The following is a 15,612-nucleotide window of genomic DNA, read 5'->3' on the forward strand; positions in this document are numbered from 1 at the left end:
CCCTGGCGCCAATACAGCCTTGCATAGCTCGTGGCATGTAGAAATGGCCGCCTCCTTGCTGGTCGGCGTGTGTAACGTCAATGCGCATGACCGGAAGTGACGTATCTGACGTATGACGTCAACACGTTTCGCCTATGGGCGGATCTCACTCAGCTTCGTCAGGACCATATGGTGACTATATTAGCCATTTTGCTTAGCGTGTTATCATAATACCTGATGGTACAATTTTTTTAAATACCTCCTACTGGTAGTGTAACCAATGTGACAGTGCTGCAAATGCATTAGACAGGTATTTGTCATTGTCTTTGCAGCACATCCATATTTATACTGGTCTTGATGTGGTTTTAGGTCTGAGAGTAATATCTCATACTGAGGTGATGGTGAACCGGGGTAATTACCCTATTGTCTACTATTAATGTTTAATAAAGCATCATTTTTGGAAATTATTCTGAGTATCGTATTCTGTCCAAAATGTAGCCGCTTTCTTGTGAATCTCTTTTCACAACTTCTCCTTTTGTATGCACTCTGATGGATAGATGTTATGTAAAGGGGCACTCTGATGGGCACATGTTATGTAAAGGGCCACTCTGATGGGCACATGTTATGTAAAGGGGAACTCTGATGGGCACGTTATGTTAAGGGGCACTGATGGGCACATGTTATGTAAAGGGGCACTCTGATGGGCACATGTTATGTAAAGGGGAACTCTGATGGGCACGTTATGTTAAGGGACACTGATGGGCACATGTTATGTAAAGGGGCACTCTGATGGGCACATGTTATGTAAAGGGGCACTCTGATGGGCACATGCTATGTAAAGGGGCACTCTGATGGGCACATGTTATGTAAAGGGGCACTCTGATGGGCACATGTTATGTAAAGGGGCACTCTGATGGGCACATTATGTTAAGGGGCACTCTGATGGGTACGTGTTATGTAAAGGGGCACTGATGGGCACATGTTATGTAAAGGGAAACTGCTGGGCACATGTTATGTTAAGGGGCACTCTGATGGACATATTCTATGTTGTGCCCATCAGAGTGCCCTTGTAAGACTACACCCTACCTTGAGGGCAGCCAGGGGCTGTACCGGGATCCTTGCTGGACTCTTGTGTACAGGCAGGGAGAGGGAGCCGTAGAGACAGTGTGATGAAAGGTGCGGGGCGCACACGTGATGTCATGTTGCCATGATGACCGCCCTGCTCAGTGGCGGATCTCTCATTGAGGGCTGGTGGTCCGGGGGGCAGCACTGCTGGCGCTGTTCGCAGCTCACCATTTAGTGACCCCTGGTCTAGGGGACGGCTTTTTAAGATTTACTGGGTGAAGAAACTTTAACAGGAGAGGGTTCGGGGGTGGGGGGACTGCAACACGAATGGCGCACAGCAATTACAGGACAGGCTTGGGAGTATTGAACAGTCTAAAGCCTCACAGCTGGAGAACATGCGGCAAGTTTCTTTGGCTTCTGGCTACCTTGTGCCTACATACAACTACTTGTAGCCAATGTGTCATCCAGAACACAGCACAGTCACAGGGATCAATTTTGGGTCTTTACTCATAAGTCCCCAGTACAGCTGCCACCTTCCAGCTAACTCTAAACACAGTCCAGTGAGTGAGACAGTCCTTCTCCAGAGCAGATCCCTTGTGGTGAGGTCCTACAATCACTTCCTAAGAAAATCCAACCAGACCCTCAGCAGCTACACAGTCCATGAACTGGCTGAGGGCAGCAGCCCCTCCGGCTCTAGAATTCACCTGAGAGAGAGACCCAGCTCTCTGGCGCTTCAGACTACTTATCACCTTTCCAGCCCCCTACTGGACACTCCTCTCCAGGGATTGGTTGGAGTATGATAAATATCCAAGCTGGCTATTTGCACCTCCTTCCCTAAGCTCTGGAAGCTTCTTCTAGAGGCAGGGAAAGCGAACCAGCCTGTGAAACCACTAAAGAGACCAAGAGAAATGATCACTGCTATCTTGATAACAGGAGGAGCCAAAAGCTAAATTTACCCAGCATCCTACACTAGGAGGGGCCACATTTGTGACCCTCTATGAATTCCAGGGATGGAGTTCCTGTTGGTGGTGATGTCACCATACCTCCCAAAGCAGGTAAAGAGCTCCACCCCTGCCACGCCCCTAGTCATGCAGACACACTCCTCTCCTGCACATACTTCCCCCTGTCATACCCTCCACACTCCTCTCCTGCACATACTTCCCCCTGTCATACCCTCCACACTCCTCTCCTGCACATACTTCCCCCTGTCATACCCTCCACACTCCTCTCCTGCACATACTTCCCCCTGTCATACCATCCACACTCCTCTCCTGCACATACCGCCCCGTCAAACCCTCCACACTCCTCTCCTGCACATACAGTCCCCTGTCATACCCTCCACACTCCTCTCCTGCACATACAGTCCCCTATTATACCCTCCACACTCCTCTCCTGCACATACTTCCCCCTGTCATACCCTCCACACTCCTCTCCTGCACATACTTCTCCCTGTCAAACCCTACACACTCCTCTCCTGCACATACTGCCCCTGTCAAACCCTCCACACTCCTCTCCTGCACATACTGCCCCCTATCATACCCTCCACGCTCCTCTCCTGCACATACTGCTCAATCATACCCTCCACACTCCTCTTCTGCACAAACTACCCTGTCAAACCCTCCACACTCCTCTCCTGCACATACTGCCCCGTCATACCCTCCATACTCCTCTCCTGCACATACTGCCCAATCATACCCTCCACACTCCTCTTCTGCACAAACTACCCTGTCAAATCCTCCACACTCCTCTCCTGCACCTACTTCCCCCTGTCAAACCCTCCACACTCCTCTCCTGCACATACCGCCCCCTGTCAAACCCTCCACACTCCTCTCCTGCACATACGGTCCCCTGTCATACCCTCCACACTCCTCTCCTGCACATACTTCTCCCTGTCAAACCCTCCACACTCCTCTCCTGCACATACTGCCCCCTGTCAAACCCTCCACACTCCTCTCCTGTACATACTGCCCCATCATACCCTCCACACTCCTCTCCTATACATACTGCCCCGTCATACCCTCCACACTCCTTTCCTGTACATACTGCCCCGGCATACCCACCACACTCCTCTCCTGTACATACTGCCCCGGCATACCCTCCACACTCACCTCCTGTACATACTGCCCCGGCATACCCTCCACACTCACCTCCTGTACATACTGCCCCGGCATACCCTCCACACTCCTCTCCTGTACATACTGCCCCCTGTCATACCCTCCCCACTCCTCTCCTGCACATACTGCCCCTGTCATACCCTCCACACTCCTCTCCTGCACATACAGTCCCCTGTCAAACCCTCCACACTCCTCTCCTGCACATACTGCCCCCTGTCAAACCCTCCACACTCCTCTCCTGCACATACAGTCCCCTGTCATACCCTCCACACTCCTCTCCTGCACATACTTCTCCTTGTCAAACCCTCCACACTTCTCTCCTGCACATACTTCTCCCTGTCAAACCCTCCACACTCCTCTCCTGCACATACTGCCCCATCTTACCCTCCACACTCGCCTCCTGTACATACTGCCCACTGTCAAACCCTCCACACTCCTCTCCTGCACATACTGCCCCGTCATACCCTCCACACTCCTCTCCTGCACATACTGCCCCGTCATACCCTCCACACTCCTCTCCTGCACATACTGCCCCGTCATACCCTCCACACTCCTCTCCTGCACATACTGCCCCGTCATACCCTCCACACTCCTCTCCTGCACATACTGCCTCCTGTCATACCCTCCACACTCCTCTCCTGCACATACTGCCTCCTGTCATACCCTCCACACTCCTCTCCTGCACATACTTCCCCCTGTCAAACCCTCCACACTCCTCTCCTGCACATACTGCCCCCTGTCATACCCTCCACACTCCTCTCCTGCACATACTGCCCCCTGTCATACCCTCCACACTCCTCTCCTGTACATACTGCCCCGTCATACCCTCCACACTCCTCTCCTGCACATACTTCCCCCTCTCATACCCTCCACACTCCTCTCCTGCACATACTTCCCCCTGTCAAACCCTCCACAATTCTCTCCCGCACATACTGCCCCCTGTCATACCCTCCACACTCCTCTCCTGCACATACTGCCCCCTGTCATACCCTCCACACTCCTCTCCTGCACATACTTCCCCCTGTCATACCCTCCACACTCCTCTCCTGCACATACTGCCCTGTCATACCCTCCACACTCCTCTCCTGCACATACTTCCCCCTGTCATACCATCCACACTCCTCTCCTGCACATACTTCCCCCTGTCATACCCTCCACACTCCTCTCCTGCACATAGTTCACCCAACAAACTCTCAGTACGTCTCTCTACTCTCATTTACCCTTGTGTTGCCCTCTGAAAAAGCAATCTGTGGTAGATCACTTTTCAGAGGACTATTGAAAGGCAGTGAGTTGACATTACATCACCTCCCTATTGCCTATTTGAACTCCTAAAATCCCTCACCGCAGCTGCCTTACAAACTCAACAGAGACAATTACTTCCGGCATGCATTTTTGCTAAGCTACCTTTGCAGCTTGGGGAGGTCAGTAAATACAGGTCGACCACCTTTTTTTATCACTCCCCCAACCACGTGTCCCGACTCTTGTGTAAAAAAAATCCCCGGCATTACTGCAATCATATATTTATCTTGACCTCGGAGTACAGGCTTGCTTATAGACTGTCAGAGCCTGGGATCAAACCTGGGCCTTCTGCGGTGAGAGGCAATGTCGCTATTTGCTGAGCAACCTGGAATGCTGGACAGCTCCCTTGACAACTGTTTGGATGATCCTTCCTTGGCCCTGTCTGTCTTGAACCCTTTTCTCCTCCCATGAACTTCCTGATAAAAGCCATGTCTCTGCATTTCCTCTTTGCCAGATTATTGTGCCTTCACCAGCTAATATCCTGCTTGTCTCTCCTACTGCCATCTATACCTTCGCTACCGACCTTTGGCTTGTTCCTGGACTACGATTCTGCCTCATCTACTACCGTTTGTGACCGACCCTTGGCTTGTTGACTGACTCTGCTTCTGCTCGATCCCTAACTTGTTCGATCTGCTACTGGATTCCGGCTTACTCATTCCCTGGTGGGGTGATCCTGAGATCTGTGACCTGGTACCAACACGCAGCCAAATCCATCTCCACCATTAGGAGCTCTGGTGAACACCGGTTGGTACTTAGACTCCACACCTCGGGTGATCCCACTCCTCTGCCACAGTGACCTGCCTGTGTACCTATCCTGCTGGTTTCAGGTAAGCCTTTCCACTGCTATAGCAACTGGTCTCTGAACCTGACCCCTGATCGTGACACATTGCTTACAAAAGAGGATAAATGGTAACAAGCTGATCTGTAATAAATCCATATTAATGCATTCCATACATCATTGGATATACAATTGACGGTATACAATCCAGATGTCAATACAGAATGACATTAAAATTGCATCCAAAAACTCGCCGTGTTTCGTGACTTAGTTCACTTCTTCAGGAGTAGATGCAGATATAATATCTGCACGGTAAATCATCAAGTATATAACAACCTAGTGGGATCTTGTAACATTTGAAGTCGTTCTGATCTCAAGAGTCACAAGAGGGACCCTAATACTTACAGATCAGCTAAAAATATATGACCGTATTTCCAAATGGTGATGGCCAAATCAAGATGAGTGATAAACGACAAAAACAACATGTAATGCTGGCTGCAGTGCAGAAGTGAGTAGGGAGACATAGTGAGCGATTATATGAAAGGTGCAAGACTGCACCTAGTGGTAAAAAAATGGAAAGACATCTAGGTCCCAGTCTAGTTCACAGAAAGGTGTGCCAACACACATGGAAGAAAAATATTCTTCCCAAATATATTGGCATATATTTGAAATACTACAGTTTTGGCCATATTCAATATATTTAAATTAAAAAAAAGGATATTTTACACACACATACCGTATGTTGAAATGTGTTTTTTATATATTACAAAATATATGAAAAATATTTTAAAATATATCCTTCAGATTTTGCTTTACAGAACTCATTTTAGCATATATTTGTAAATGCACTCTAAAAATGTAGATTCAATTTATTTTTAAAGACACAGTATATTTGAAAATGTATTTTTTAAAAAAATGTTCATATATTTGGAAATATATAAAAAGACATATTTCAACATACAGTATATATTATATGTTTTTTATTTATTTTAAATATAGCCAAAGTTATAGTATTTCAAATATGTCAATATATATATGGGAAGAATATTTTTAGAATAAATTTAGCTGAGCCCCATCAAGATCCAGCAATATGAATGACAGCCTCACTGTCCCAGGTCTCTGCCTCCTCATTGGCAGAGACAGCAAGCAGGAGCCATTGACTCCTACTGCTATCAATCACAGCCAGTCAGCCAATGAGGAGATAGAGGAGGTGGGGCCAAGCCATGGCACCATGTGTGAATGGACACTCGTAGCAGTGGGTGCCCCCATAGCAAGCTGTTTTCCGTGAGGGCACCCGACAGACAGGATGAGCCAGGAGAACCTGCGGGGGACCCGAGAAGAGGGTGATCCGGGCCGCTCTGTGCAAAACCACTGCACACCGCAGGTAAGTATAGACATGTTTATTATTTAACCACTTGCATACTGGGCCAATTCTGACATTCCTCTCCTACATGGAAAAATTATATATTTTTTGCTAGATAATTACTTAGAACCCCCAAACATTATATTTTTTAAGCAGAGGCCCTAGAGAATAAAATGATGGGAGTTACAATATTTTATGTCACGTGGTATTTGCGCAGTGGTTTTTCAAAAGCATATTTCTGGGTAAAAAAACACTTTAATGAATTTTAGTGAACAAAAAGACAATATAATCCACTGTGTCCGGGTGACACACCGATCACCGGGTTTCATGGTGAGCGCTCTGTGAGCCGCACACGAGCCATCGATGCAGCCTAACGTACAGGAACATTAGCCCGCATCGGCGCTGCTTCCCGTCTGCCGTCTATGTAGAATGGGCGGACGGGAAGAGGGTAAGGAGGGGGCCATGTAGCTGGCTGCTTGTCCTGGTTTGGTATGGATTTTGAGAGTAACCCCATGCCAAAAAAAACCCTTATCCGAGCATGTGGCCAGGCTGGCCAGTAAAGGGGGGAGACCCCCAGATCCTGCCAACCTAAACCCCCCCCCATCCATGTGAATGAGTATGGGGTACATTGGTCATTTTTTTGCTATTCGCCACTTCTCTTTAACTGGCAATAGCATGGTCATGCAACGCTGTACACAAATGACATTTTTCATTTTTTTTCCCACAAAAATAAAATGTGGGAATAAAGAAAGAAAGACCACCAAGTACCCAGAGCCGAACGAAAACAAAATGTAGGCAGACAAAAGCATAAACCACCATGGATCAGAAGCGGTCATTGTAATACTGGATATTTGAGTAACAATACAACAAAAATGGAATGCAGCCCTGGCTGTAATTTAGCAATAATAAAAGGAAACAAGATCAGTTTATGAAATGTACTGCACCTGGTGGTATGAAAAAAAGAAAAGAGGACCCAAATCACAGAATCCAGTTCAAAGATAAAAGAATATGCCAATGAAAAATAGACCACCAAGGCCATATGCAAAAACATACATAAAAGCAGCCAAACCATGACTCAAACACTATACATCAAAGTGTTGCTTCTCAGTATCCTCATGGGGCAAACCACCCCCATAAGCTACAACTATTTATCCCGGGGGGATGGGCTAATCAGTTGTCCCTCCCAACATTGCGTGTGCAATCAAAGAGGGGAGGCACTCAACAACAAGTGTGGCTTCTCAGTGTCCTCAAAGGAAAAAAAAAAAAAATCTTCATCTGCTTCCACCATTTGTCCCCAGGGGCTAGGCGCTGGTCCCTCCCAACAGTCTAAAAGGGGAAGCGTTCAACAACGAGGCATCCACCGCCACACAGGCACAACGGCGACGTGAGTACCATACCCCTCAAGGCTGCAGCAAGATGAAACAAAGCGCATTGGTGTGATGATGCCGCAATGACGCTGACATCACACATCAAGCACAGACATGGTGCCGATGCGGCCCAGACCCCACCTGTATAAGCAGGCTTGGGCGGAAAAAAAAAGTCAAAAGTCTCCTCAATGCATCACATCTGGAGGATGAGGCAGACCCTGGCCATCAATCCCAACCAGAAATGTCATACTGGGAAGTTTACATAATCTGTGTAGTAATACAATAAATTCTGGTCAGTATCTCGCAATGTCATTATTGTACATCTGCATGGTGCAAGAGGCCACTATGGACTGGGGTGTCCACCCAAATTAATATAACAAAAATAGAATGTGACCTGATGCACCCAGTGATGTGCCTCCATCCCTTAATATATCCAAACAACCAATATATTTGTCCTGGGACTTTAAAAGAGGCACAACACACACGACCAACGAGCAAACTTCTCATCGCTCACAAAAGGATAAAATGGTAACAAGCTGATTTATAATAAATCCATATTAATGCATTCCATACATCATTGGATATACAATTGACTGTATACAATCCAGATGTCAATACAGAATGACATTAAAATTGCATCCAAAAACTCGCCGTGTTTCGTGACTCTTAGTTCACTTCTTCAGGAGTAGATGCAGATATAATATGTGCAAGGTAAATCATCAAGTATATAACAACCTAATAATATCTTGTAATATTTGAAGTAGTTCCAATCTCAAGGGTCACCAGAGGGTCCCTAATACTAACAAATCAGCTAAAAATATATGACCGTATTTCCAAATGGTGATGGCCAGGGGAGTCTCACCTGGGAGCTGTGGAAGGATGACTCCGTGAGAACCCAAGGGGACAAACCAGAAGCGGATTGGGTGCTATCAGAATTGCACACCCATTTTCAAAGTAGTTACTATGGAAAGAAATTTGGATATACATTATATAAATTATCCTCCTTTTGTAAGCAATGAGAAGTTTATTCATTTATTAGATATTTATGTTGGAAACAAGTTATTTGTTAGACGTGTGTTGTGCCTCATTTAAAGTCCCAGGACAAATAAATTGGTTGTATGGTATACTCTGTTGGGGAAGCATACAAAGCTGTTCCATTACCTCATCTTGGCCACTCAGATTATTCCTCTCTCATTCCACTGTACAGCCCAATCAGGCAGAGAATTGTTCCAGAAAGCAAGGAGACAAGGATTTGGTCAGGTGGCTCTCGAGCAGTTACAGGACTGCTTTGAGAGGACCAAATGGGAAATTTTTAAACATGGCCTAAATAGTGTTGGGCTGTATGTTCTAGTTGAACCTAAGTTCGACTTCAACACGGGCCATTTGTGTGTTGGCTGAGCACACAAACAGTACAGGTGTTCGGTAGGCTGTTCGCCTGCCATGCCCCACGATGCACTGCGCCCTGACAGTGCATTGTGATTGGTCAAAGCAATGCACCTGACCATACCAACAGTACCATGTACCACATACTCATTCACATGGGGGGGGGAGGGATCTGGGGGCCCCCTTTTTAAAGGGGGTTCAAGATTCTAATAAGCCCCCCACAACCACAGCTAAGAGTTGTGGGAAGGAAACCCTTTTCCCCATCAACATGGGGACAAGGTATTTTGGGGAAGGGGAGCCCCCCCATGCCCCAAAGTACCTCCCCCATGTTGAGGGCATGTATCTGGTATGGTTCAGGCGGGGGTGCTTGCTCGTACACGCCTTTCCTGACCTGCATGTTCATATAAGGGTCTGGTATGGATTTTAGGGGGGACCCCCCATGCCATTTTTTTTTGTTTTTATTTTGGTGTGGGGGTTGCCTTCAAAATCCATAGCAGCACCGAAGGGCTTGGTATGGATGGGAGGGGGAACCCCACGCCGTTTAAAAAAGAAAAAAAGTTTAATTGTTGGGCAATGCCAACAATTCTTTTTACATTCAGCTGTCAGAATCCCACTGACAGCGGAGACATTAATGAATGTCTCACTACTATAATACCGTGTGACTTAATATGACTCATGCCGGATATTTGTAACTGAGCGGGATCCTCCCACATACTCAGGTGGTAAGATACCGCTCAGTAAATTGTGTTTGAAGTTTGCGGTTGAACATTCTGTAGGTTTGGATGTTCAACCACGAACCGAACAGGGGGGTGTTCGGCCCATCACTAGACCTAAATACGTACACTGATACAATACTGAGTTACATCAGCACTTGTGTAGACTTTGTTACAGTTAGGAGCAGTGGTGTATTTAGGTTTAATGCTGCCCTAGGCAACACAAACATTGTCTGCCCCCAGGGACACCGACCAACAGAACCTGTCCCCCTTCCCCCTCCTGCAGAGAGAGCCTGACAACATTGACCAACAACACCTCTGCCCTCAACCCGGAAGAGCCTTCCACTACCCCCCCCCCCCAGTGGTAGAGACACTCATCTTCACAGTTCTGGACATCCCTGCGAACAAAAGTTAGGCTCTACATACACCATCAGTCTATCGGATCCCATCTGGTTCCCACAGTGCGCGTCTCCCTCTCTTTCATCCTTTCTTCAGGGGGAGGGGGTGTAAGAGGAGCTGCCCCCTTGAAAAATGCCACCCTAGGCAAGTGCCTTGTGGTAAATAGGCCCCTGGTTAGGAAGCATATCAAGGTTTTTCCTAATCAGAAGCCCTGGATGACCAAGAGAGTACGTTGTCTTGAAAGAACGGGATGGTGCCTTTAGGGATGGGGATACGGTTAAGTATAGTGTTGCTAGAGCAAACCTAAAATTGAATACTGCAGAGAGATTGATGTACGGGAAGGTTGGAAAGGGATACAGGATATCCTAAACCACAGAGAGAACACTCACCAGGGTGCACATTTTATTATCCAATTGTCAAGGTCCTACCTTTTCCCTGAGGTTATGTTACTCCATGTGCTGGCGTCCATCTTGGATTCTGCTGTGCATGATGGGAATCCTTTTATGCCTTCAGGTCTTTGTGGTCCATCCCCCAGAGGGGTGTGGCTGATGACATATAAGCCTGTGGCCCGCACATGCTCTTTGCACTTGTGTCTTTGTGTTGCTATTACTCTGTTCTGACTCTCCTGGTATCTGATTCGGCTTGTGACTTGACTATTCTTTGTATTCTCCTTTGATCTGACCCTCTGTTGCTGAACCCGGCTCGTGACCTGTGATTCTCGTCTGCTGTCCTGTACTGTTTTGTCCTGTTGCTGAACCCGGCTTGTCTGACTACTCTTTTGCCTCTTCCACCAGCTACACGCCATTGGCGGCGGCCATTACCGCAGCTGAGGTGCCTCAGGGGCCGCGACCTGGTTCCTGGCTGCATCAAGTCCATCCCCACCATCGGGGCCCTGGTGAAGGGCAGCCTGGGACTTAGACTCCGCGCCCTGAGGGACTTCGGTCTGTGGGTGGTGGTTGTCGTCAGCCAGTGCGTTACATTGTTAGGCCTGCCTGTCCGTTCCTCGGCCCCTGCCCTGACACCAACGGGCTGAAGAATTCAACAGCTTTTTCTCACAAGAGGATGCAGTACCCCGGCAAACAATTTCTTGAGCTCGCACATGGGTGATGCCGCACCTGTGATACAGGAACACGAGGTGAGTCAGGCATTTAAATCTGTCAATTTGTGGGTCCAGATGGGGTCCAAGGGAGGGCTGTTAAGACCTGAGCCAACCACCTTGCAGGGGTCTTTACTAATATATTTAACTGATCATTATCATTGGCTGTGGTTCCAACTTGCCTAAAATCTACTATTACTCCCATACCAAAAGTAGCAAACATAGATAGTTTGAAGGATTGTGCTCACCCCGATAATGAAGTGCTTTGAGGGATTAGTGTTAAAACGTATCAAAACAGCCTCACCAGGTAGTTTTGTGACCAGGTGACCATTGTGGTGTGAGGCAAACAATTTGTCTCTAAACATTGGGGAGATCAAGGAGTTAACGGTTTTTAGGAAGACCAAAACTGACATGGTTCTATTCTACACCAGAGGAGACATGGTAGAGCCGGTATATGATTTTAAGTGTTTAGCTATTAAAGTTTTACTAAACCCTGCATTCACTATATCTGGTCCCCCCATTCCCTATATCCGCTCTGCCCGGACCCTGCATTTCCCTATATCCAGTCCCCCCAGACCCTGCATTCCCTATATGCGCTCTCCCCGGACCCTGCATTCCCTATATCCGCTCTCCCCGGACCCTGCATTCACTATATGCGCTCTCCCCGGACCCTGCATTCACTATATGCGCTCTCCCCGGACCCTGCATTCACTATATGCACTCTCCCCGGACCCTGCATTCACTATATGCGCTCTCCCCGGACCCTGCATTCACTATATGCGCTCTCCCCGGACCCTGCATTCACTATATGCACTCTCCCCGGACCCTGCAACTCTCCCCAGACCCTGCATTGACTATATGCACTCTCCCCAGACCCTGCATTGACTATATGCACTCTCCCCAGACCCTGCATTCACTATATGCACTCTCCCCAGACCCTGCATTGACTATATGCACTCTCCCCAGACCCTGCATTGACTATATGCACTCTCCCCAGACCCTGCATTGACTATATGCACTCTCCCCAGACCCTGCATTCACTATATGCACTCTCCCCAGACCCTGCATTGACTATATGCACTCTCCCCAGACCCTGCATTGACTATATGCACTCTCCCCAGACCCTGCATTGACTATATGCACTCTCCCCAGACCCTGCATTGACTATATGCACTCTCCCCAGACCCTGCATTCACTATATGCACTCTCCCCAGACCCTGCATTCACTATATGCACTCTCCCCAGACCCTGCATTCACTATATCAGCTCTCCCATAGTACACAACATGGAAATGCAATTATTTTAGTAAATACTAAACCTGGAAACCATCTGGCAGGAGGTTCAGAAAAGAAAAAGGTGAGGACAAAATGACTCAGAGCGGGACTGAGCAGCTGCTCTGTGTCTTATGAATGCACAGAGTGCGGCTCAGGAGTTAGCACGCACCAGTGCCCCCATAGCAAGAGGCTTACTATTGGGGGAACTGGTCAAGAGGGGAGGAGCCATGAGCACCGGCAGGGGACCTGAGAAGAAGAGGATCCGGGTTGCTCTGTGCAAAACCACTGCACAGAGAAGGTAAGTATGACATGTTTTTTTTTTTTTTTCAAATAACAAAGCTTTTACATCACTTGAGATTAAAAAACAAATTCAATTTTATTTGAAGTAAAAAGAAACAGACATGATAGAAAATGACTGATATATACATCTTTGACTAATGCCTTTGGACTGTAGGTCATGTTTGGTGCCACCTCCGCTGGACCATGTGCCACATTGGGTGCCAACATCATTGGGTAAGACTTGAAGTTCAGCTAGTCCTTGAGGCAAAAGTGACTAGCCCAAAACCAGCCTTGTCTCAACAACTGGCCAATCAGTAACCATTGGGTCTGTACCCTGGGTACACCCCACCCTGAGAAAATTTTGGCCCATAGATGTTTTGAGTATGTAGCCCCCCCCCGTGGTGTGGATACACTGGGATGTCAAAGACCGTATTATTGGGAGGGAAATCTGAAGAGGATATTCTGGTTCTGGCTTCAGAGGGTCTGGGCAGGGGAGGCATCAGACTGGGAGTGTAAATATCCCTCCGCTCAGGTGGAGCTTGAGTATGGGGTAGGCATGTAGTCACAGAGGAAGAGGGGAAGTTGGAGTAAAGGAGAGGGTGAATGCTGGGAGGGGACACCACATTAGGGGCCATGCATTTTGAATATGACTTTGGAAGGTTCCATAAGATGTTTGGGAAGGTTGCGGCAGGATCTATATTTGGGGGTTGGGTTTGTACTGAGGGACCAGCCTCTGCATCTGATCCGACCACAGTATTGTCTTTTGAAAGATGGGGGTGGTGAAAGTCTACAGATCTGTAGGGCTGTCCATGCAGGATACAAGGAGCCAGGTCAGGAGGGTAGCCTTCTTGCCGGGTGCCTCCCGTTTTCTGCAGCTTCATGGCATCCTCAGGAATTTGGCTCACATCCACCATCCAGTAGTTGCCCTTAGCCTGCGGCTTTAGTGGATCTTTTAGGACCTGCAAAGAGTGAGAAGACATTGGAGGCGTAGGCCGGCACAGCAAATTCACACAAATCTATTACGGGTCAGGTAACCAATCCTTATGGCCTATTTATAATACAGACAAATAATTTCCCCGGATCTGCCCCTATTATCATAAATGGTTATACTTTACATGGATAATATATGTACAAAATTAAAAAGGTTTGCTTTCTATAGAGTGGAAAACCGTAGGATCCCCCATCAGGTGTGCTAAGATTTTAGCTGGAGTTCTTTTTTTTTTAATCAAAATTGTATATAAATCTAAGTATGCACAAATATACAAAATACAAAAATCAACCTATTGCAGTGTTGTCTCTGCCCCTCCTGTGATGTTTCTGGCAATTTGAAAATTCTGGGAGAATGGTAAGGAATGGTTGCTGCAGGAGGGGCAATTCCCTCCACTGGAAGATAGAGCAATGCCCTGCGCTGGGGGGGGGGGGGGGACAATACTCTGTGCTGAAAGGAAGAAGAGGGTCAAACCTGCAGTAGAGGTGGTGGCAATGCCCTGGGGTGGTCATATGAAGAATATAATGATGCAATAGGTAGAATCAGTGTGGGGTAATGGGAGGATGAGGGAGGGTAAAAACACAAGGTAGAGTAATGAAGCAGAGTGGACATCTACACATACCGGGGTGTATTTACTAAAGCTAGAGAGTGCAAAATCAAGTTCACTTCTGCATAAATACCTAATCAGTTTCCAGGTTTTACTGACAAATCCTAATTGAGCAAGCAGAGGTAAGAAGCTGATTGACTACCATGCACAGCTGCACCAGATTCTGAGTGCACCAGCATTAGGCTGGCCATACATTATACAATTTTCTTGAGCCAACCACCTTGCAGGGGTCTTAACTAATCATCATCATTGGTTGTGATTCCAACCTGCTTAAAAATCTACTATTACTCCCAAACCAAAAGTAGCAAACAGATAGTTTGAAGGACCATAGGCCAATTGTGCTCACCCCGGTAATAATGAAGTTCTTTGAGGGATTGGTGTTAAAAATGCATCAAAACAGCTTCACCAGGTAGTTTAGATGCTTGTTGTGTGGGGCAAACAATGTGTCCCTAAACATTGGGGAGACCAAGGAGTTAATGGTTTTTAGGAAGACCAAGACTGACATGGTTCCAGTCTACACCAGAGAAGTGGTAGAGTGGGTATCTGCTTTTAAGTTTTTTTGGGGTATTAAAGTGTTACTAAACACTGGACTCCACATTCACTATATCTGGTCTCCCACAGTACACAGAATATGGAAATGCAATTATTTTAGTAAATATAAACTGCTAAATACCTTCTCATCAGCAGTATATAGCAGTCTTGACTTCTATCAGTGTCCAGTAGAGCACTGGCTTAAGCTTGTAGGAGCTTACTTTCTTCTTTAGTGGCATGCAGAACCCCTGACCTCTGGACAATGCTGATTGGCCCTGTGCTAATTTCATGTACTGTCCCAAGAAAAAACCTCTAGCAATACACACCAAACTGAGCATGTGCAGAGTGTCTTCACACGATATGTCTTATCAGGATGT

General features: G+C 47.2%; 1 protein-coding gene across 1 annotated transcript in view; it reads right to left on the bottom strand.

Moving 5' to 3' along the window:
* Positions 1-13,331: 13,331 nt before the first annotated feature.
* The window catches only part of LOC149435085 (forkhead activin signal transducer 3-like), a 30,368-nt gene continuing 28,087 nt past the window's right edge, over positions 13,332-15,612 (bottom strand). The window contains exon 4 of the mRNA XM_089663036.1: positions 13,332-14,068. Within this exon, the coding sequence (XP_089519162.1) occupies positions 13,421-14,068 (648 nt within the window). The 3' untranslated portion in view covers positions 13,332-13,420. The remainder of the gene's footprint in view (positions 14,069-15,612) is intronic.

This window comes from Staurois parvus, unplaced genomic scaffold (assembly GCF_062004578.1).
Source record: "Staurois parvus isolate SC_StPar_1 unplaced genomic scaffold, SC_StPar_1.0 ptg001615l, whole genome shotgun sequence".
NCBI lineage: Eukaryota > Metazoa > Chordata > Amphibia > Anura > Ranidae > Staurois > Staurois parvus.